At 39.2% G+C, this 26,200-nt stretch overlaps 1 protein-coding gene across 3 annotated transcripts in view; it reads right to left on the reverse strand.

Moving 5' to 3' along the window:
- Positions 1–579: 579 nt before the first annotated feature.
- LOC136426048 (uncharacterized) overlaps positions 580–26,200 on the reverse strand; it is a 65,406-nt gene continuing 39,785 nt past the window's right edge. For all 3 annotated transcript variants that reach the window (XM_066414984.1, XM_066414983.1, XM_066414985.1), the window contains 4 exons: positions 8,717–8,828; positions 6,387–6,514; positions 6,122–6,269; positions 580–2,457 (listed from right to left, as the gene is read on the reverse strand). In XM_066414984.1, the coding sequence (XP_066271081.1) occupies positions 2,409–2,457; positions 6,122–6,269; positions 6,387–6,514; positions 8,717–8,828 (437 nt within the window). In that variant the 3' untranslated portion in view covers positions 580–2,408. The remainder of the gene's footprint in view (positions 2,458–6,121; positions 6,270–6,386; positions 6,515–8,716; positions 8,829–26,200) is intronic.

The raw sequence follows: 26,200 nt of genomic DNA on the forward strand, positions 1-26,200 counted from the left end.
AGCAAGATCTCGTGACTACCTCACGAGTGACACGTTAAAAACAGTCGCACAATCACTTGTCCTAAGTCACATGGATTACTGTTCTTGCCTTTTGTCAGCTAGTTCTCAATCTCACCTGAATAAACTACAGATTCTACAAAAGAAGGCAGCTAGACTTGTCCTAAATGCCAAGTATGACTCCAACACAGACGACATGCACAGGAGGCTGAATTGGCCCAAAGTCAATGTAAGATTATACACAAACACTCTCGCCATGTTTCACAAACTTCTGGTGACCAAAAAGCCAGAAGCTATCCACAAAAGGTTACAGAGAATTGACAACACACATCGACATAACACCCGTCTCGCCCAAGGAGGGGGTTTCAAACTGCCAAAACCCAGAACCACCTCAGCTACCAGAACCTTCATGTACAGATGTATAAGATCATATAACTCCTTTCCACAACACATCAAAACATCTACACCTTCACTGTTTAAAAAATTCCGTAAAGAAAGAGTGATTACACAAGGGTACACAAATAAGCCATTACAATACTGGTGGTAGTTGAGCATTCGCACAAATGTATTTGAAGTGACCTCTGACCTCTCACGATTTTTATTGTATCACACTTGATTTTGTACATAACTGCCATTCATTTGTATATGTATTGTTCCTTGTATTATGTTTTTAATGTATTAATGTGAACTCCAGGAAGAATAGTGGAAGATTGTATCTAACACTAATGGAGATTCAAATAAAAACAAAACAAACAAACAAAGGAGGGGTTGATGTATTTAGATCATTTTTGGCACATATACATGTGTAGGTACCACCTAATGGTGATGACTGACATAATGATGTGCTAACTGTACAAACTTAGGGACCTAATTTGCATCATGAATAACTTTAAAAACATACTGTAAAAAACACAACTCAGCCTTTGTGCTGCAAATGTTTTTTAATCAATAAAGTTATAAACCGAGTAACTGATTATTTTGCTACATTCCTTAAAGCCACATTGACTTGATTTTATGATGAAATCCATACAACAAAATTAATGATTTTTGCCAATTTGAAAAAAAATTGGAACTACAATGTACAGGCAATGTACAGGCAAAGATGGCATCTACATGTACCCTGGGTACCATCCTAGTAAGTTTACCCACACCAGGGAGAAGGAGGCTATATGTATATATTTAGCTAGGTGGCAACTTCATACTTGCAGCCTTTGGAAGTTACACGTGCTATGTAAGGCTGAACACCAGATACTGTAGATATACATGATTGTACATTGTAGATTTCTTACTTACATTGTAGATTACTTACTTACATTGTAGATTACTGTATACAAAACAGGGCTCATTTGATCATGATAAGGCCACACTTGCTTAATTGGTTCTCGGTATCGCCGCTCCTATTTTTCCCAAATTGAAAATAGACACACCTCCATTCAGACAGTGTTCATCCTGTTCAATTGCCTAACCGTCTTTACATGCAACTTACAGTGTGAGTACGTTTTTATCATTACTATTAAACAGTTAAACTTTCAATTTTATAAAGATTACAAGAACTAGAATATTTCCAGTTTTCAAGCCTCATAAAATGCTCTGGATGCCTTTAATTGAAAGCTAACAAGTTAATTACTTGTATGGACTTAATTGTGGACTCCTTAAGCGGGTGTTATTTTCTAAAAGACCACATTTTCATTCATACAAAATCAACCAAATTTCTAAAATTTCATCAAAGATGAACTGATAAATGAACCATTTATAATCCAGTAACTGACTATTCCCCCGCCATGCATACCCCTGGGCTGTGATGCATGATGGGAATGATGCCTTAAAGGCATACACAAAGACCACGTCTTTATGAATACAAAATCAACCAAATTTGTACAAAATTATTCACAGATGAACAAAAAGATGAACAATTTATAATCAAGAAATCAAGTAGTGACCCTTCATACAAACCCATGTGGTGTGATGCATGATGGGAATCATCCCTTAAGTAGTGGTTCCTATGGGATAATTGCTGAAGTTCCCGGTCAATTTCTGGGTCAACGCAATAGAAGAATTTTAACTAAAAGTTGCTAAGGGTGGAAATAACTATTCACACAAATGCTGCAAACATTATTTTCAACATCGGACCTAGATTTCCTAACAGTCACCAATTTTCTGAGGGCCCTTTTGCCAAGTCTTAAGTATGGGTTTCAGTTGAACGATTGACGAACTATTTTTGACCCTAGTCTAGGTTCGAGGTCTAATTGCCAATACAATGTTCTTGGATTCAGAAAAATATTCTTAGCCAAAGCAAAACACTCTCCTCTGGGGTCAAACCAATAGAGGAAGTAAGCTGCTAAGGCTGACAAATAATAAACAATGGAGCAAGCACATTTTAAAGACTCTTGGGGTTGAATGACACTTGGTTTTCACTCCAGGGTCACACTTCCAAACTCCTCAGGCAAGCCACCATGGTTCCTGGCAGAAGGAAAACAGACAAAAACACAACCGTTAAACACAATCCTCTGTGAAGTGATTATAATTATGGTGTTTGCCGTGTGGCTAAGGTGTTTCATACCCTCTTTAACTAGCGACATGCCAAATTTCAGAAAAATCTATCAAAAGGATCTTGATTTACAGATGCAAAGACACAGACCCAGACAGAAACAAGAAGGCTATTGTAGCATTTCCTAATTTATGTAAATGAGGCATTCATTTGCATGATTTATATCTAATAATGTTGACTTCAAAATGTCGAAATTCCTATAATTCACCACTACAGAATTATAGTCTGTTCTTATCAATTATGCAAATGAAGTCTTCATTTGCATACGTGATATCTATCAATACTCCTCTCTATCTCAGATACAAGCAGTGTAGGAAGCTGCAGCCTGCAATCTGCTCGGAGTCGTTAATTGGAACCAGGAATCAGACATCAGCTGGTTTCAAGTTGCTATACAAATGACACTACAAATGACAACACTCATCTGCTTAGCACAAAATCTCTCAGCAACCTCACACAAAACGTTACACATTTAATGGCCTGTTCCAAGATAGGGGTGCTTTTAAAATATTATTTTAACGATAACATTTTCATTCAGGCAAATATGGCAGCTTTTTATAGAAGCACTTGTTTGTACATGTTGAGCATAACCTTTCAAAGTTGCATAAAGGGCACCAATCAAGGACGTTAAAGTGATTCTGGTTCTGTTTTCCCTACAGCTGACTCAAGGTTGCCATGTAACCACTGTAACAACGTAATTGCTGTAGTACATCAAATAAGAAACTATTTTCAATGTGTGAAAAATTGAATGACAAAGAGTATTTAGCAACAAATTTTGTTAGCAGCTCATCCATAGGCTTACTTACATGTACCATCAGGAAGACTTACTAATAGTGTTTGTTAACTATAAACTTGGTGCATGTGAATGCAACATTCTTCTTTTTTCAATATTTTTAGCTGACAAACGGGCTAGCGTACATGTAGGTGTCTCGGAAGTCGGAACACAGGTCTGTCCCCGTTAACCAGTAGTTACACACAAACACAACCAACAGTCATGTACACTCATTGGATCACCTTTCATTAGTTGACATGGGACAGTGCTGAAGTTGTGGGGTAAAGCCAAGTAGTTCCACATATTCCCTTTCAACCTGAGTCAACCATTACAGTAGTTCCAAACATACATGTAGACACTCAATAGTCAACCTGTATTCCCACACAACTTGTATTATACACCCATAACTAACCTGTATTCCCACACAACTTGTATTATACACCCACAACTAACCTGTATTCCCACACAACTTGTATTATACACCCACAACTAACCTGTATTCCCACACAACTTGTATTATACACCCACAACTAACCTGTATTCCCACACAACTTGTATTATACACCCACAACTAACCTGTATTCCCACACAACTTGTATTATACACCCATAACTAACCTGTATTCCCACACAACTTGTATTATACACCCACAACTAACCTGTATTCCCACACAACTTGTATTATACACCCACAACTAACCTGTATTCCCACACAACTTGTATTACCGTATACACCCATAACTAACCTGCATTCCCACACAACTTGTATTATACACCCACAACTAACCTGTATTCCCACACAACTTGTATTATACACCCACAACTAACCTGTATTCCCACACAACTTGTATTATACACCCACAACTAACCTGTATTCCCACACAACTTGTATTATACACCCACAACTAACCTGTATTCCCACACAACTTGTATTATACACCCACAACTAACCTGTATTCCCACACAACTTGTATTATACACCCACAACTAACCTGTATTCCCACACAACTTGTATTATACACCCACAACTAACCTGTATTCCCACACAACTTGTATTATACACCCACAACTAACCTGTATTCCCACTCAACTTGTATTATACACCCACAACTAACCTGTATTCCCACACAACTTGTATTATACACCCACAACTAACCTGTATTCCCACACAACTTGTATTATACACCCACAACTAACCTGTATTCCCACACAACTTGTATTATACACCCACAACTAACCTGTATTCCCACACAACTTGTATTATACACCCATAACTAACCTGTATTCCCACACAACTTGTATTATACACCCACAACTAACCTGTATTCCCACACAACTTGTATTATACACCCACAACTAACCTGTATTCCCACACAACTTGTATTATACACCCACAACTAACCTGTATTCCCACACAACTTGTATTATACACCCACAACTAACCTGTATTCCCACACAACTTGTATTATACACCCACAACTAACCTGTATTCCCACTCAACTTGTATTATACACCCACAACTAACCTGTATTCCCACACAACTTGTATTATACACCCACAACTAACCTGTATTCCCACACAACTTGTATTATACACCCACAACTAACCTGTATTCCCACACAACTTGTATTATACACCCACAACTAACCTGTATTCCCACACAACTTGTATTATACACCCATAACTAACCTGTATTCCCACACAACTTGTATTATACACCCACAACTAACCTGTATTCCCACACAACTTGTAATATACACCCACAACTAACCTGTATTCCCACACAACTTGTATTACCGTATACACCCATAACTAACCTGCATTCCCACACAACTTGTATTATACACCCACAACTAACCTGTATTCCCACACAACTTGTATTATACACCCACAACTAACCTGTATTCCCACACAACTTGTATTATACACCCACAACTAACCTGTATTCCCACACAACTTGTATTATACACCCACAACTAACCTGTATTCCCACACAACTTGTATTATACACCCACAACTAACCTGTATTCCCACACAACTTGTATTACCGTATACACCCATAACTAACCTGCATTCCCACACAACTTGTATTATACACCCACAACTAACCTGTATTCCCACACAACTTGTATTATACACCCACAACTAACCTGTATTCCCACTCAACTTGTATTATACACCCACAACTAACCTGTATTCCCACACAACTTGTATTATACACCCACAACTAACCTGTATTCCCACACAACTTGTATTATACACCCACAACTAACCTGTATTCCCACACAACTTGTATTATACACCCACAACTAACCTGTATTCCCACACAACTTGTATTATACACCCACAACTAACCTGTATTCCCACACAACTTGTATTATACACCCACAACTAACCTGTATTCCCACTCAACTTGTATTATACACCCACAACTAACCTGTATTCCCACACAACTTGTATTATACACCCACAACTAACCTGTATTCCCACACAACTTGTATTATACACCCACAACTAACCTGTATTCCCACACAACTTGTATTATACACCCACAACTAACCTGTATTCCCACACAACTTGTATTATACACCCACAACTAACCTGTATTCCCACACAACTTGTATTACTGTCACCCACAACTAACCTGTATTCCCACACAACTTGTATTATACACCCACAACTAACCTGTATTCCCACACAACTTGTATTATACACCCACAACTAACCTGTATTCCCACACAACTTGTATTATACACCCACAACTAACCTGTATTCCCACTCAACTTGTATTATACACCCACAACTAACCTGTATTCCCACTCAGCGATACCCCATCCCGGGACTCCATTCACAGTGAACTCTGCAAGCCCTTCGTGGATTTTGGCAGTCCATCCAAACCCGATGTAGAATATTGGTGCACGAATCACCTTGCATTCCAAGTGATACTTTTTGCCTCCTGGTGAAGGAGGAAAAGAGTTTTACTGAAATAGCACAAATTTAAATCATTCTATCAAAGATGCTTCATGATAAGAATTCCATAAAGATTATAGATCAGTAAGGTTGGGACACATACCTGCACTGAAATCAAAAGCAAATGTCTTTGGTTGAACGCCGTCTTCACCACAGGTAGACAGGTCCCAGTGCACCGACGACACAGAGGATTTGCTACCATCTGGGTTCATCACATATCCCAGAGCCAGCCTGGTAACAGATAATGGAACATTGGTTGCTGCCAGGAATGAACAGCACTGACTACAACAGATAAAACACAGAATGTCATGATGGAATATATTCAAGGGTACATGACCCTCCCGAGGTGTATATGGTGAACAACGTAAACAAGGTGATTTTATGGGGTGGTTATAGCAAATGACCAGGCCATGTGACACCATATACACTGAAGAATTGGTGGTTCATTAATAAGTTATTATCATATCCATATATGAGACATGAATTCCTGTATGACGCATACATTGTAGATCCAATAATAATACAATCATGTAAATATATTTGTCCAATTTCCGAGAAATGCATTTGAAAGTTTACATTTGTTCTTTTGGTACATAAGATTACAGATTGAATTTTGAAACCAAAATTTCCACAAGGTATTTCGAAACATTGAATCTAGGCATGTCAAATCATTTTCAAACCTTCTCTACTTTACCCCATTCATGATCATTCATCCCTGCAGGGTGTCCTGATTGGCCAATGTCATGTGTATATTTCCTTGACTTGTATTGACATGATTTTACTTTATTACTACCTTCGCCAAAGGCAGAAGGTTACATTTTCAGTTTGGCTATGGTAGAGTGACGGTGGATGCAGGTGGCATAACTCTTGAAGCCATGGATGGATGTTCACGATTTTTGGTCGGTAAGATACTGTTTGGGAGACGAGGGTCAAGTTTGAGAATAGCCAGTTTGGTTTGTTTGTGAACACGATAACTCAGAGGCATTTGATGATCATGATAAAATTCAGTAGGTTGGTATAGGAGTGGGGAAAACAAAAGTCAAGCTATACGAGGATACTGTGCCATTGTGACTAGGGCTGGAATTTTTTAGTCATGACAACAGAATAATGGCCATTGGGCACTGCCTTTCATGAACTCAAGGGGCTTCATAACATATGAACTGATAACTGTAACTGACATCGAGAGGAACGCCACTAGATATTTCAATTATAAAAATGAGGACATGATTTCCTTGATTAATGAGAAAATGCTATAATTCCAAAGTGGTTAAAAACTCAAGGGGCTTCATAACATATGAACTGATAACTGTAACTGACATCGAGAGGAACGCCACTAGATATTTCAATTATAAAAATGAGGACATGATTTCCTTGATTAATGAGAAAATGCTATAATTCCAAAGTGGTTAATGATGGTAATTTAATACCTGGCATTTTGAAGTTAGATAAAGGTGAACATCATCAAACATTAAGTATGCAAACCAGGGCTTCATTTGCATAACAGATAAGAAAATACTAAGAATAGTCTTCTTTGTCAATATAGTACTTCCATATATCATTAAAGACAATTGAAACTCTACAACTGGATAAAATTCAGAGATTTATTTACGGAAATTTCGAGTGACATCCATCACTCTTCTTCAGTGTCACTAGAATGAACTGACAGAAGGAATCAACACTTAGTCTAGTACATTGTACATCTAACTGAAAAAAAATAGTTGAACATGTCAAAGTTACTGACTGGTAAGGATCGTATGCAAATGTCACTCAAATGTAAATGATGTTGGGATAGTTCCTACCATGGTAAGACAACACCATAGCAACAGTTAGTGTCCTTTGTGTTGCAAAGCGGTGTCCCATGTACTGGAAAGGTTTACGCAAAGTCCTCCCTTCTGGTTTAAGGTGGGGTGATGACACTATAGATTTAGCCTACCTGGAGGTGATGACACTATAGATTTAGCCTACCTGGAGGTGATGACACTATAGATTTAGCCTACCTGGAGGTGATGACACTATAGATTTAGCCTACATGTACCTGGAGGTGATGACACTGTAGATTTAGCCTACATGTACCTGGAGGTGATGACACTATAGATTTAGCCTACCTGGAGGTGATGACACTATAGATTTAGCCTACCTGGAGGTGATGACACTGTAGATTTAGCCTACCTGGAGGTGATGACACTATAGATTTAGCATACAGAGGTGATGACACCGACTGTAGATTTAGCCTACATGTACCTGGAGGTGATGACACTATAGATTTAGCCTACCTGGAGGTGATGACACTATAGATTTAGCCTACCTGGAGGTGATGACACTATAGATTTAGCCTACCTGGAGGTGATGACACTATAGATTTAGCCTACCTGGAGGTGATGACACTATAAATTTAGCCTACCTGGAGGTGATGACACTGTAGATATAGCCTACCTGGAGGTTGTGGCAGGCATAGATACAATGCCAACATTGACAAAGGTTCCATCTTCCAGATGCAGCATCTGCAGCCCGTAGCGGTGAAACAAACTCCAATCTCTATACTTTCCTAGAAAAAGAAGACATCTTCTATAATTATCTTCGCCGAGTACTGGTACTCGGAGAAGATTATGTTTTCGGTTGAAAAATCTGTTGGGTCGGTCTGCATGTATGTCAGGAGCATAACTCAGGAAAGCTTCAATGAATCTTTATGATTTTTGGTACATGTAGGTGTGTAGTGGTTGTGCAAAGGAAGGTCAAGTTCCAAAATGGTTCATCTTTCGTTTTTCAACAGTACTGCAGTGACGGAAACGTTGATGGATCTTTATGAATTTTTGCAGGTGTGTAGATGTTGTCGAAACGGGGGTCAAGTTCAAAAATGGTTCCCCTGGTATTTTCCGTTGGTACTGCAGCGGGCTTTGTGTGGATGTGTATTTGTATGTCGCCAGCATAACTCAAGCTGCTGTTGATGGATCTGTATGATATTTAGTGGATGGGTAGGGTTTACAGAAAGGAAGGTCAAGTTTGATAATGGGCCTTCTAGCGGGTACCTAAGGTACTGCAGCGGAGCTTCAAAATTTAGGGGCATATTTTCTGAAAGTGCTATGGTCATGATTTTTGTGTGGTAGATAGTTCATGCCACAAAAAGTAAGTTCTGTAAATTTTGGCTCCCTAGTTGCTTGTTAAGAACTGCAGTGGGTGTTTTTGTTTTGACATTCGGACATGAATAACTTGAGAAGGGGTCGACAGATCGTCGTGATGTTCAGATTGTGCTTTACATTATCAATGACTAATTATGCAAATCAGGAGCTAATTTGCATAATTAGTACGGAAAGTTTGTTAACCTACTGCATTTCAATGGGACATGGGACAGTGTCAGGTCATGTAAACAGATGGCCTTGCATAAACGTACATGTAGGTCAAATAAATACAAATAACACCCTCCAGATTAATTTTGGACTTTCTATTGCACTTTGGACTAATGCTTGTAGCCTCTGACAGCTTATATTTACAGAGTTGATATTTTGTGAACAACTTCCTTGCCACTTAATGGATCATAATGACCCCCAGCGGGGGTCGTCACGCGTCGTTGAAAATCGAAAAACCTTCAGATTTTTCCCGAAAATCTTCAGATTTTATGGAAAATCTTCAGATTGTTTGAGATAACCTTCAGATTGTTTGCAAGAATCTTCAGATTGTTTTGAGATTGGTTTCAAAGAACCTTCAGATTGTTTCAAAGAACCTTCAGATCGTTTCAAAGAACCTTCAGATTGTTTCGAACAATCTTCAGATTTTTTAATGTGATCTTCAAATTTATGTTTCAACTTCCCTTAATATTGATTAGTATGATATGAAAATTGATAAGAATGGTTTTATTGTTGTGTGAGTTTTGTACTTTTGATGGGAAAATGGAGCTAACCAATCCTGATTAGCTCCTTTCACTTGCAACTCATGGCTTTTTAGTCGAACAGTTCTTTGTGGGCTTAAACAGAGCGACCTGTCTTTAATTAAATAGTGCGGACACTACAGCGAACATGACTTAGAATCGTATCACAGGCTACAGGGCTATTTTCGTCATTTTCTTTTACAAGTGTTTGTGGGACTTCCACATTTCGTGAAGGAGTGGAATGAACACCAGGATGGAATGAACTGCCCACTGGCAATAAAGTTTAGGCACTGTGTGGGGTGTTACGCCCAGAACTGACAGGTCCCGAGGTCAAAACTACTGATCTGCCCCAATGCTGTGTCCTTGGAAAAGGCACTTAACACGACTTCACTCACTTCACTTAGGTGTAGATGAGTACCTAGTTTTGGTTAGGGACATTAGCTCCTAAAACAACATGAGCTAATTGATTCATTAGCATACAACCTTGTCTTAACTTACTATTCTATTGAACAATCTGAAATTGTCTTTACTTCATTAACATATCTATTTGGAGGAAAGACACTGATGAAAGATAGTGGATACTGTCTGAAACGTCTGACTGTTTCAAAATTTTATCCACTTACTTGTCAATGAGTAACTATTTTTGGGGTATCTTTGGCAGGTGGAAGAAGTTGGCAGAAGTTAGGTGACATCATGCTAACTTCTGCCAGTGGACATTATATGGTGGCAGGTGCACTACTAGGTGCATTAATGTGAAAATTATGTGAATTTGCTGCAAAATTCAAAGAAAATGTGACATAATGTGAATCCGACCATAAATATGTGAAACCCAAAATGTGATTTTTTTTCAAAATGTGAATCGCGAAATGTTATCTTATGTGAAAAAATGTGACCCTTTAAGAAATGTGAATCCATTATGTGAAATCACACAACCCTAAAACGTGACTCAAAAAATGTGAATCTGAAATGTGAAAAAATGTGAAGAAATGTGAAAAGGTTTTCTTCCGCAAACGGCAAAGAGTCAAATGTGAAATTATGTGAAATTCAAATCACATTTTTTCACAGAATTCTGGGAATGTAATTTTATGTGATAATGTTTCACATAATTTCACATTTGCCGGTGTCTAGCTGATTATGTGATTTTATGTGAAAAAATGCCCAACAGGCAACAGCTTTTATTTTCCACGAGTTCTCCAAGGTTAACAGTAAATACTGTGTTGATGTAGTAATCATCTATATATTTATCAATAAGAAATAGATATTAATGCAATTAATCAATCAATCAATCAATCATTCGCGAGCATCAGGAACTAATGCAGCACCCCTTTCGTCTCCAGCATCTACCGACGTTCGATCTTTTAAATGCTATCAGAAGTAATCTCTGGAAATATTTACATTATAATATCATTATCAAGTATGTGTTAAGTGAGCTCACAGGTGGATGCTGTAAACATTTCCGCGGCTGTATGACTTCGAAATTCCTAACCTACCATCCAGTCTGGCGTGTCGTCATTGGCTATAGGCCGGGCTATGTTCGGCCAAGCTTTCTTTCGGGAAGACGGAGCTTTCTGCCGTTACGGCACAGGTTATCTTTGGCAACAGTGTATTACGTGGTAGAAATGTAATCGGTCGCAACGATAAGCGGGGAAAAAATGAACACCTACCACGTAAAATTACTATCGGGTGCCATGATATTACCCCGGGGGCGGTAAACCCTTCTGTTCCGAAGAGATCCCGGCCAATACACGGTAGACCGGATTCCGGAGTAATGGTCCCTTGACTTGAGATCTAAAATGCAACGAGCCAAAGGAATCATACGAGAATCTCACATATGTTCCGATGTTAAACACCTCTATCCAACTTCTTACAGTGTCCTTAACTTAAGAAAAAAACCAAAAAAAACACCAACTTTTCAATACGAGACGATTTAGAAAGGTCTATCAGGGCGTGTATTTGTACTTTCTATTTTGAAGTATTTTTCAAACCCTCCACAAAACACCCATTACTCAAAATGTATTACTAGGATGCTGTATATCTTGTCATATTATAACATACATTTTCACGGGGGCGAAGATTCTCAGGTTTAGAAAACAACACGGAACTAGTAATTTTCTCATCCAAGACTGCCAAACAGATGTTTTTACATGACGTGTGCGAAATCCACGCTGTGTATATATCTTCCCGAATAAAAATGGTCTAACGCTCTACAAGTCAACAGCAGCCTATGACCTCATACTAGAATCCCAGATATCTTGTGACTTCACAACATATCTTTCTCCCTTCCTACAGTGTTCCTGACACCAAAAAACAAAACGAAACCATCAACTTATAAATACGAGACGATTTACAATTGTGTGCCCGTGAGCGCATTCAAACTCTTTAAACCGCGCGCGCTGTGTAACTTTCTATTTAGAAGTTTTTCTCTCGAATCCACCACAAAACATCCGTTACTCAAATTGAATTACTAGGATGCTGTATATATTGACGTATTACTACATGCATTTCAGGGGTGTCAAAGGTTTTACGGTCTAGAAAACAACTCGAAACTACTAATTTTCTAATCCAAGACTACCCAACACACGTTTTATTTGACGTGTACAAAATCCTCGCTGTGTATATTTCTGCCCGGATCCAATTTTCCAAATGCGGTACAAGTGGCCCGTAGTCTTTGATCTTATACTAGAATTCTAGGTATCTTATGACGTTACAACAAGTCTTTTTAACTTACTACAGTTTTCTTAACACCAGAAAACATCACGGAACCATCAACTTTTCGATACGAGGCGATTTAAAATAGCGTACGTGTCCGTGAGCGCATTCAAACGCTTTAAACCGCGCGCGCTGTGTAACTTTCTATTTAGAAGTTTTTCTCTCGAATCCACCACAAAACATCCGTTACTCAAATTGAATTACTAGGATGCTGTATATGTTGTCGTATAACAACATGCATTTTAGGGGTGTCAAAGGTTCGACGGTCTAGAAAACAACTCGAAACTACTAATTTTCTAATCCAAGGCTACCCAACACACGTTTTATTTCACGTGCACGAAATCCTCGCTGTGTATATTTCTGCCCGGATCCAATTTTCCAAATGCTGTACAAGTGGCCCGTAGTCTTTGATCTTAAACTAAAATTCTAGGTATTTTGTGACGTTACAACAAATCTTTTCAACTTCCTACAGTGTTCTAAAGACCAGAAAACATCACGGAACCATCAACTTTTCGATACGAGACGATTTACAATAGCGTAGGACGTAGGTGTCCGTGAGCGCTTTTAAACTCTTTAAACCGCGCGCGCTGTGTAACTTTCTATTTAGAAGTTTTTCTCTCGAATCCACCACAAAACATCCGTTACTCAAATTGAATTACTAGGATGCTGTATATTTTGTCGTATAACAACATGCATTTCAGGGGTGTCAAAGGTTTTACGGTCTAGAAAACAACACGAAACTACTAATTTTCTAATCCAAGACTACCCAACACACGTTTTATTTGACGTGTACGAAATCCTCGCTGTGTATATTTCTGCCCGGATCCAATTTTCCAAATGCTGTACAAGTGGCCCGTAGTCTTTGATCTTATACAAGAATTCTAGGTATCTTATGACGTTACAACAAGTCTTTTTAACTTCCTACAGTTTTCTTAACACCAGAAAACATCACGGAACCATCAACTTTTCGATACGAGGCGATTTAAAATAGCGTACGTGTCCGTGAGCGCATTTAAACGCTTTAAACCGCGCGCGCTGTGTAACTTTCTATTTAGAAGTTTTTCTCTCGAATCCACAACAAAACATCGGTTACTCAAATTGAATTACTAGGATGCTGTATATGTTGTCGTATAACAACATGCATTTTAGGGGTGTCAAAGGTTCGACGGTCTAGAAAACAAGACGAAACTACTAATTTTCTAATCCAAGACTACCCAACACACGTTTTATTTGACGTGTACAAAATCCTCGCTGTGTATATTTCTGCCCGGATCCAATTTTCCAAATGCTGTACAAGTGGCGCGTAGCCTTTGATCTTAAACTAGAATTCTAGGTATCTTGTGACGTTATAACAAGTCTTTTTAACTTCCTACAGTGTTCTTAACACCAGAAAACAACACGGAATCATCAACTTATCGATACGAGGCGATTTACAATAGCGTACGTGTCCGTGAGCGCATCAAACTCTTTAAACCGCGCGCGCTGTGTAACTTTCTGTTTAGAAGTTTTTCTCTCGAATCCACCACAAAACACCCGTTACTCAAATTGAATTACTAGGATGCTGTATATTTTGTCGTATAATAACATGCATTTCAGGGGTGTCAAAGGTTCGACGGTCTAGAAAACAAGTCGAAACCTCTAATTTTCTAATCCAAGACTACCCAACACACGTTTTATTTGACGTGTACGAAAGCCTCGCTGTGTATATTTCTGCCCGGATCCAATTTTCCAAATGCTGTACAAGTGGCCCGTAGTCTTTGATCTTATACTAGAATTCTAGGTATCGTATGACGTTACAACAAGTCTTTTTAACTTCCTACAGTTTTCTTAACACCAGAAAACATCACGGAACCATCAACTTTTCGATACGAGGCGATTTAAAATAGCGTACGTGTCCGTGAGCGCATTCAAACGCTTTAAACCGCGCGCGCTGTGTAACTTTCAATTTAGAAGTTTTTCTCTCGAATCCACCACAAAACATCCGTTACTCAAATTGAATTACTAGGATGTTGTATATGTTGTCGTATAACAACATGCATTTTAGGGGTGTCAAAGGTTCGACGGTCTAGAAAACAAGACGAAACTACTAATTTTCTAATCCAAGACTACCCAACACACGTTTTATTTGACGTGTACAAAATCCTCGCTGTGTATATTTCTCCCCGGATCCAATTTTCCAAATGCTGTACAAGTGGCGCGTAGCCTTTGATCTTAAACTAGAATTCTAGGTATCTTGTGACGTTACAACAAGTCTTTTTAACTTCCTACAGTGTTCTTGACACCAGAAAACAACACGGAACCATCAACTTATCGATACGAGGCGATTTACATTAGCGTACGTGTCCGTGAACGCATTCAAACTCTTTAAACCGCGCGAGCTGTGTAACTTTCTACTTAGAAGTTTTTCTCTCGAATCCACCACAAAACATCCGTTACTCAAATTGAATTACTAGGATGCTGTATATATTGACGTATTACTACATGCATTTCAGGGGTGTCAAAGGTTTTACGGTCTAGAAAACAAGACGAAACTACTAATTTTCTAATCCAAGACTACCCAACACACGTTTTATTTGAGTTGTACAAAATCCTCGCTGTGTATATTTCTCCCCAGATGCAATTTTCCAAACGATGTACAAGTGGCCCGTAGCCTATGATCTTATACTAGAATGCTATGCATCTTGTGACGTTACAACAAGTCTTTTCGGCTTCCTACAGTGCTCCTTACACCAGAAAATAACACGGAACCATCAACTTTTCAATACGAGACGATTTACAATAGTGTGTCCATGAGCGCATTCAAACTCTTTAAACCGCACTGTGTAACTTTCTATTTAGAAATCTTTTTTTTTTCAAATCTTCCTCAAAACGCCCGTTACTCATAATAAATTACTAGGATGCTGTATATCTTGTCGTATAACAACATGCATTTTTGAGGCAGTCGAAGGTTCGTAGATCTAGAAAACAACACGGAACTATTAATTTTCTAATCCATGACTGCCCAACACACGTTTTATTTGACGTGCACGAAAGCCGCGCTGTATATATGTCTGTCCGGATGTCATTTTCCAAACGCTGTACAAGTGGCTCGTAGTCTATGATCTTATACTAGAGCTCTTTGTATCTTGTGACGTTACAACAAGTCTTTTTAACTGACCACGGTGTTTTCTAAACACCAGAAAACAACACGGATCCATCAACTTTTTAATACGAGACGATTTACAATAGTGTGTCCGTGATTGCATTCAAACTCTTTAAACCGCGGGCGCTGTGTAACTTTAGTATCTAGAAGTTTTCTTCTCGAATGCCCCACAAAACGCCCGTTACTCAAAATGAATCACTAGGATGCTATATATCTTGTCATATTACAACATGCATTTAAGGGGTATCGTAGTTTCTCTGGTGAAGAAAACAACACGGAACCAATTGTTTTTCATTAAAAGACTACGTAATAGTTTTTCATGACGTGTGTGAAATTTATATATTTCTTTTTGTAGTTTTTTGATCAAGGTTTTAGTAGCATTAAAAGTGGCGGTGACTAATTTGTAGCTAATTCAGGGGAAATCGGTAGTTATGAAGACAGTCCAAATACCAGGGAAGGGTGATATGGGGATTTTAAGCAAATATATAAATACGTGCATAGACCATATTGAAAAAAAAGTAAATTCTGTACGTGTCTTTATTGAGACAGTCTCAATTTATCCCTGCTTTGGCACATGGGAGTTTTATCTGTGAAAGGTCCAACATGTGTGAAATTCCACCATTTCACACCTTCGCAAAAAAGGAGTTTTATATGAATATCAAAGAGTCGGATTTGAATGAGCGCGTTACAATAGAGCTGCATATGTACAAGGAGCGCGGCAAGGATTTGCAAAACAGGCGTTAGCCTTTCAAAGAAATAAACAATTTCTCTACTTTGATGGCAGGAGCTTTGAATATCAGTGTCTAATAAACAGTATCTATTGTGAACTCGCAAAATGGGAACAGACGCTAGAGCGTTTCTTGCATTTGTAGATCGTAATCATGTTTGCTTCAGAAACCGAACGTATTTTAATAAGATATAAGATGCAAAGATTGACTTGGTTACTCATTAATTAGGTTCTCCATAAAACTGTGAGAGTTTGAAACATCTTAGTCATTTACTTGATGTCGGCCATAATGCTTATATTGAATCTTTTACACAGACTGTCTTTTCAAATTTGGCCGAGGAGTTTAAAAAAGATCAGGCCCTTCTTGACTCTCTTAAAATCTATGGTGGGACATGAAGGCGAGGGGCTGGGCGTTGCTGTCAAAGTGTGAATGGGGCGTGACATTAGGTGCTTTCACTTGTAAAGTAGTTAATCAACAACTGAACATGGCACACCTTCTATCAATTGTTGTCTGAATGCTAAATTTTAGTCAAGTCACAGCGCAAAGCGTTATATCGTTTGCAACGCATCTTTTGCGAGCATATCTCTTAAATGTTTAGCTTGATCGACGAAGAAAAGTGAGGTGGAGAAAACAAGCTACCTTATAGCTCGCTTACGAATGTCACCGTTTAATGATGGTTAATCACCATACTTTGAAAGAAAGGCTACATGTGTAAACGCGGGGGGGGGGATTGTGGTATCGGAATGTGTAGTTAAATAAGTATAGACGTCATATATAAACGTTGGGAAAAAATAACTACACTTACCTTTTACATATTCTGTCAATTCAAATGTCTTCAAATCTTGTGTAAGGCAATTCACATTAATTTCACATTTAAAAAATGTGAAATTAATGTGATTCGCATATCACATTTTTTCACATTTCGCTCTTTTTGAACATCACATAAATTTCACATTTCTCGGCTTGCTAGTTGTTTTCACATCTTTTAACATTTTGCAGCAGACCGCATTTCACATAACTTCCACATGAAGTCACATTTTATAAAATGTGATTTGATATAACATTATTTCACATTTTCACCGAGAGCACGTTTCACATAAAATCACATAAACATAGGCGGCGGAAAAATGCACTGGTAGTCACATAACTTCACATAATGGGTGAACAGCCAACTTCACATTTATATAACATATTTTCACATTTGAAAATGTGATTTTTCTAGATCTTTTAGGGTGAATGTGAAATAATGTGACGCAAAATAATAACATTTTTTCACATTTCAGTGTCGCTCTTCAGAAATGTGACCTGAATGTTATTTTATGTAATTATCTGTCAATTTATGTGAAAAAATTTAATGCTGTTGGACCTCAAAATTTTTCACATTATATAACATTTTATCACATTTTCTTCAAATTTTGCCGAAAATTCACATAATTTTCACATTTATGCACCTAGTAGTGGTGGCGAGGTTGACAGAAGTAACACACTTGATGTTGTAGCTTTTGATAGTAGCCAGGGTAGGATAAAAGAGGCAGAAGTTAGCTGTCGTCATTCCACTCCTTTACTCTGTTCATGAAGGAGTGGAAGGACAAGAAATAGCCATGCCTTTTAGTACCAGAGTTATCAACCAAGGATTGATGTGTTCAAAAATTCGTATTTCCTGAGAACGATTAGTAGAATGGAACTCGTTGTCATCAGATGCTGTAGGAACACCTTCACTGCATAGCCTCAAAGAACGATTGCAGTCATATGTTCAAAAGTTTAATATAACCAGCTGCTGCCGCTCCGCGTGCCTGGGAAGCTGGCTATACAGATACAGATACAGTCATGGTAACTTCTGTCAGTGGCAATGTTAGGGTGGTTGAAGTTGTCTAAGATAATATACAATGTACTCAAACTTCTAGTACGGTAGGGCTGTATAAATTTGAACGTGAAGCCTTAAAATCCCTAGTCTGAATTAAAATGAACTTGACTGTGTAATGTTACAATACAACGTTAACGTTGCTCTGTTACCCTGTTTGTTACAGTTTTAGAGGATGACTAGAAAAAATTTTTAACTTCAAAAAGAAATAAAAGATTGTGCGGTGCAATATTGTAATATTATAATATATACTTCTCAGCAAGGGTGTATCATAGCTATTTTAAAGTTAGTTGTAGCGAAAAACAGCTTTAAACACAGTGACAGTGAGGAACATAAACTCAAATAAAGTATGGGTAAGCATTGATAATGAAATGAATGATCGGGCATTCTAAAAGTTTCTTAGTTCTAAATCTGGAGCCACATAAATGTTAGTCAGTGCACGGCACTGCATGTGATACTGCCATTACTGTATGTTGTGTCCAGCAAAACTTGACAGAGATGATTTGTTGATAGCTTTTTAATTGAAAGGGAGGAGAACCTATGATTGTAGGACTATGACATTCATGAAGGCCTGGCTCCCCAGGGGCCGTGGTTGATTGAACAAAACAAACACAGTCCAAAAAGGAAAGCTAACATAATCATTTTTTTAGTGTTTTGGCCACACCGGTTACTTGATTTGTGGACATTGAAAGGGGACAAAAATATAGCAGACAGACATCATCAGAAGCAGAGGACAGGCAGAAATGCTTGAATAAAACTGAGTGCTCTGAAGGCCTAAACATGGTCCTCAATATTTTGTTCTTTAATCTGAGTGCTGAGAACCCAAAAATTTGTTGCTGTTCAATCTTCTCAGGGATCATCATCATCATTTTGGCTGAGAGATGTTGAGAGAAATCCTATTTCGAGTTGTCCAGTTCATTCATATTCTTTTCTAGCACGCTGATTGGTCCCTTCTGTCAGAGCTCCATATGCTATCTCAGCAGGGATCACCCCATCCCAGAAAGACCTTATTTACCGACAAGGCTGTAGTACCTGCATTTTGGTATATAGAAAGTGTTATCATGACGATTTTACAAAGATCTGAAGAAAACTCTATTTCATTGTCTATGTATGACATTAAATCAACTCCATGTTTTTGGTCATTTCTTTCGGCCATTTCTGAGAAGTGTGGTCCCTAGTTAGCCTGAGTGCCAGCCTTTTTAGCTTCCGTCCGCTACCCTAGCTCCGCTGCGCTGCCCAAGCTCCGCTGCCGGCCAAAAACAGGAGGAGCGGAGCTTGGGTAGCGTACGGAAGCTAAAAAGGCTGGCACTCAGGCTAGTCCCTAGTAAGATGTGGTCCCTACAGAGATACCATGTGGAGAAAGTCGTTAAGCTGAGTGACAAGGACAAGGCTTCCCGTGGAGCTTTGAAAGGACCAATCAGCATGCTAGGCCAGAATCTGGACAGATACATTTATTCCAGACACTTGAATGGCAGTGATCTCAGACTGCTTGGTGAAGGGTAGAGCCTGGAACTGAAACAAAATGACACTCAAGCTAGTTGGTTATGATATGCAAGGAAGATGATGGGTAGCCCGAGTGTCGTCCTTGTTAGTTCCTAGAGTTTGGGCTAGATGATGGTGTTGATAGGTATATTGTTATGATGATGACTAAAGAGAAAGTTCATGGCCAAAGGCTTAATTGCAAGTACATGTAACACGGAAAGTACAGACAGACAATGATGAACAGTATAACATGTGACTACTCTAGTCTTAACCACTGACACTTACATGTCGTTCTAACTAATATTGGGTCCCATTCATTCTGTGTGTGATGTTATTGTCATTGTCATTGTTAAGAAGAGAGTAGTTTTCTTCTTGTCTGTAAACGTGGTGGGAAAAAGGTGACCTCATGATTAGTCTCATTTCTTTCGTGGTCATAGAAGGGCCAACTTGAGATAACTTACACCATTCTGCACTCAGTTCCAACTTTCAAGAAAGTTCTGCATATCATTTCATTTCGGTACCACTACAACTACAATAGAACCTAACTTTCTATAATTTCCTGGCAAATAATTCCTTTCAACTGTTGCAGAGATGATGACCAATTAGCACATCATTAAGAACAGATCACAGCCTGCTATAGCTCCTCCCATGCCAGAGCAAGCCCAGAGAATGAAATGCAGGCATTCACACTCAGTGACTCACTCAGGTTTCAGTAAAAGCTGAGAGCAGGCCTCCCTGGGGAGAATTCAAAGACAAACCATTTGCCTCCAGGACTATACCAACTTTATGAAAGGGGGAAGCTAGGAACAATACATTGTGGTCACACAAGGAGGTTATAGTGAAAAGGAGAAACACCTTCCCAGATGGCTTTCCTGTCTGACAAAGTTGGTCAGGAAAGCCCATCGTTATGCAGAGACAAAATTTCTGCTTCCTTTGTACTGTATGAGCAAAGATGTGTTACCCCCAGCTTACTTCTGGGTACACAGATGGTAGTTTGGGTACAGTCCTGTCCATATTTGCTCTAACCAGCTTGGTTGGTGTCAGCTGATCTTCAAGCAAATGTAGGGTCTGACATATTGCTTTCCACATGGCACGCATATATGCGTCTCTCTAATGGTCCTTTATATATGACAGCGTCACCTGTACCCTTATACTACTAGTAGAGATTTAGTGTTAGCCAGCAAGGAGGCCAACAAATCAATGACTTTAAACCTGTGACCTTGGAGCAACTATGGGAGCCATACAGTAGACATGGTACATGTAGATGGTGTAGTATGCTAGTACAGTGTATCATATCAGCATTCCGAAGGAGACTGCATTGGAGGGGTACATAAAGCCTGCACCCTTGTTGTAGTAAAGGAGCTTTTGGGCATCAAACTTTGCATGTAAAAGAGCCCAACACGAGTGGGGGTGACCCTGGAACCAAAACGTGCTTGGCTAAAAATATTTGAGCCGTAACAAAGCCACATTACACTATTAATAAATAGCTAATGATAAAGCGTAATGAATTTTCCTCAGACTGTTTTGCAGACTGAGGTACATGTAAGCTAACTGGGATGACACAGGTCTATGCAATTCTAATACCATCGCCAGGATTTCTTAGCCTCTACCAGGCTCCATCCAATCGCTGGGAAAATAGTTGAAATAGGCCAAATAATTAAATAGAGTGTCAGGGGTAGTCCGCTATACAAGGTAGTCCCCTATTGAGCTTCACTGTACCCCTGGCATACTATTCACTCTATTTGGCCGATTACTACTATTTTCCGAGCGATCGGACGGAGCCCGGTAGAGGCTAAGGATTTTTCTTCTTCTTTTACTTTAAAGCTAAGAAATGTTTGCCTTATCCAACCATTAGGACTGTATGTCCTTGGCCAAAAAAGGATTGTAGCATCAGGGCACACTATATTATATAGACCTTATATATAAACTTTATAGACCGGTGGATCCAAAGAAGAATTGTAGATATGTAATTTTTTGTTTAAATCCTCCCACACCATTATTGATGTATAGGGCGGTGCCCATCTCCGTTTCATAGCCCTGGGCCACACTGTGACGCAATCACTGTAGCAGGGGGCTAGTCCACTGGCAGTGAAGTGTGTATAACTTCCATACTGTTTCACAAGACTTAGTATATACCATCTTTACAAAGTCTTTGGTATGACTCAGAATTGGTCGAAAATAAATATAATACCATTTCAAAGGATTATAAATATAAATATAATACCATTTCAAAGGATTATAATTATAAATATAATACCATTTCAACAGTTGTGTCAACTTAAGCTAGCAAAACCAATTCTCTGCCCAACTTCTCAGACTGGTAAATTTGGTTATTCTTCGATACTGGACAATTTTCAATAGCCTCTACCAGGCCCCGTCCTATCGTTGGGAAAATAGTAGAAATCGGCCGAGGTACTCTGATATACAGGGTAGTCCGCTATACAGTGAACTTGAGTGAAGTTCAAGTATCGATTGAGCTTCACTGTATAGCGGACTACCCTGTATAGCGGAGTACCTTGGTCGATTTCTACTATTTTCCCAACGACAGGACGGGCCTGGTAGAGGCTATATTTTCAAGTCTATAAACTGGTGGCTGATTGATCCCAGATGTACTGTTGTCAGCAGTCTGCCCTGGCACTGCCTGTGGTCTCTTCTCTCTGGTGTTGTTGGGCTTGGGCTTATTATCATGATCAGATCTCCTCTTTGGGAGTCTAGTCTCAAGAGACCATCTGTGTACCTCTTGCATGAAGTGGGTTTTTATCATAAACAGCCCATGAAGAGGCCCTGCTGAAACTCAGCTCAGCCCAGGCCTGGCTCAACCTGAATGCCAGACCGTGGGATAGATATTTTGGAGATTTGGGGTCTGGCATCCAGGCTATACCGAAAGCTTTGAAAGCTGTGTAAGAAGAATATTTCATTCAGTAAAGTCTCTAAATAAACAGGGTGTGAATGCACATCCTTCTGCCCCTTTGTTTTCATTTCTATCTCTTGCTAAATGTTCAAGAGCACATACGGGTAGATCGTTTCTTAATTTCAAAACTTCTTGCCACCAACACATGATGATCACCAAATTGTCTGGTGGATTTGTATCATCGTAGTACTGATACTGTTTGACCTTAAACATTTGGCACTCTCTACCAGAGAGTGTAGTCTCCAGCAAAACCAGTTCAAATCTCAACTAGATCGACATTGGAAGGAGCTAATGCACGAGCACAGCGGAAGAAAATAGACCAGTCCACAACAGGCGCTGCCTTCCTCAAGACGGTTTGAATTTATCATGCTTGAAAAAACAAACCTTCTCATCAATACCGTGAAATTTACCTTTTGAGATCACTGCTTATCTCAATTCATTTTTTTGTACATGAAGTTGGTACAGATCTGTCATGATCCTGAAAAGCCCAGGCAAAGGGCTGAAAGATCCTGAAAAGCCCAGGCAGAGTTCCTTGAATGGCCCTGCCCCAGCTCCTAGATTCCACCATTGAAGGATCCTTGATTCCACAAGCTGGTGGCTGGTGGTAACAAGGAAACTCTTGGCCTGGGAATGCCCAGGGGAGGAAGTCCTGTAACTAATTAGTCATCCAAGCTGATCATATCTTCCTACCCCTAGGAAAGAGCCCATTCTTTTCATGTGCAGTATATTCCTTGGTACATATACATTATAGAACTAGTTTTTTAAAGTCATTGGCACTTAACTCATCATCATCATTGGCACTATTAACTCACAATTGCATAAAAACATTGCAAATAGTTTGCTGGATGTCTGTTTGGATGGCAGCTCTACTCTCTCTTTACTGTCTTGTGTCAATAATGATTTCAGCAGGGGTTCCTCCCAGATGGGAAGACCAGGCAAGACTAGGATCTGAGATAGCTACTCTCCAAGAATACATGCGTAGGTTTGGCTCCGGCTGGTTTTTGATTTGTTTACCTGGCGTTTTTGTCACATTTTCTATTTTGACTGGGTGATATCAGGAAAACGGATGAAATATAAAGCCCGCCCAAAACTCTCCAAAACACATTAAACACCAGCCGGAGCTGGACTCCTGCTTGGAGAGTATGAGATTTGATGGCTTTCTGGGTGGTGCTGGCATTAAATTTGGAGTGGGGGGAGCACTGATTCGTGATTTATAACACGCTGGGGCCAGATTCTTTTGAAGGAGAAATGCTATCTGCTGCCCGCGCTCTCCTAGAAATAAATGCCAGTAGCAACTAGAAAGTTTGCAAAGGAGGCTATGCCTGAGACAACACAACTCAGGTAGTCACCATAACTTTTTACAGAGTAGGAGATTAGGTGCAGAAGGCAAATTGGTACGGTGATAGCATCACAGCAAGCACTAAAGGTTGCAAAGTAGGGGTTTGTGGGCACCCTTCCCAGAAAAGTGTGAAATCTAGACAGTTTTCCTTGCATTTTGACAGGGCAAATTTACAGCCTCTACCAGGCCCTGTCCTATCGTTGGGAAAATAGTAGAAATCGACCGAGGTACTCCGCTATACACTACAGGGTATAGTCCGCTATACAGTGAAGCTCAAGTGTATGTAATAGGGTGCTATAGGGCTACTTTGTAATATCCCTAATGTTTATTGTACATTCAAAGATTTCCTTAGGATGATATCCGTACTGATGATCTGTTCTAAAGTTTCCATATCTCTCTTACAGATCTTGTAGTCAGCAGCAAATAATCATTTCAAGCTGTGCCTGCTACTACAGTTAGCAAGTCCAGTAGTAATGGAGTGGGCGGAGTAGTGGGAAATGACTTCTCCTCCCAATCAATTAAAAAGCTATTAACAAGTCATCACCTCTCTAAATAGATGATATCAACAGCTACTGTCCTTTGAACACAGAATAATGGCCACTGCAAAACATGAGAAACCAACAAATGAGTAAGAAATTTTACTTTCAATCAAAGACAACTTGAAGAGATGTTTTCTAGGTCTTGTCTAGGCCTATGATTAGTATGAATCCATCTATGCTGACACATGGAGAGCCATAGAATGCTGAAAGTAGGGAAAGCATAATAGAGTTTTGGCAAACAACACACAGATCCTGTGCATGGTGTCTTAAGGAGCTACACCTACAATGTAGGTGTATTCTAACCTACTGTATGGTTGTGCCAGTCATGAATGTTGAAGGTGGTAGTAATTTGTCTGCATCTGTTTTCTGTGTAGTTGGATACTGAGGTGACAGCCAAGTTCCACTCATACATGTTTTATATCATTTTGAATCTACACATGTATGCTTGCCCTATATGTGATACCCTGGCAAACATAAATCTCCAAGAAGATATACAGTCATGTAGGGTCCAGCTTGTTTAACACAACTTGGTTCAGCAAGTCTTTCCACTGGTGAGAGAACTCTCTTTATCTGCTTGGAGATGACTTGATGTAACACTGCTTCGTATTGCATGCACAATGTTTAACAAGAAGGCACAGGGCTCGAAATTCATTTTTGGAAATAGGTGCACTGGTGCACCCGACAAAAAAAAATTAGGTGCACAGAAAACATTTTGGGTGCACCACATAAAATAAAGTTGAATGTCAGCAAAACAAAATTTCCAAGTTTAACGCTCTTAAGAACTACAACCTGTAATTCTATAGCTAACTAGATACATCAAGTAGAATACAACAAAGGGTAATTTTAGCTATTCTGTCTAAAAGGCAAGTAAGTCAAGATACTTACATTTCTGTATTCTCCGTATACTACATGTAGTGTACAATAGTACCCTTACCTTATAGCCTACAAAAATATCTAGGTGCACTGGTGCACCCACAGTCAAAAATTAGGTGCACAGCTCCAATATTGGGTGCACACAGGTGCACATGCACCCACTATTTCCAGGCCTGAGGCATCTTCAGAAGTTGCATTCTTGCCACATAATGATATATCAACTGCATGCAAGCTTAAAAAAACTAAAACGTCATGGATAAAACACATCTTTGAAGACCTATAAACCAGGTTGATCAAATGGTTGCAATAACAATGAACAAGCCAAATATATCTACCGCAAAGTAGCAAAACACATAGCAGCTGAATTTTGAACCCACGACTGTTTTATGAAATCACAAATTTTCTGCTGTCATTTACAAGTTAGTACCTGTAACACAACCAGTGATGGAAATTTATATGTATAACTACATT

Source organism: Branchiostoma lanceolatum, chromosome 19 (assembly GCF_035083965.1).
Source record: "Branchiostoma lanceolatum isolate klBraLanc5 chromosome 19, klBraLanc5.hap2, whole genome shotgun sequence".
Classification (NCBI taxonomy): Eukaryota; Metazoa; Chordata; class Leptocardii; order Amphioxiformes; family Branchiostomatidae; genus Branchiostoma; species Branchiostoma lanceolatum.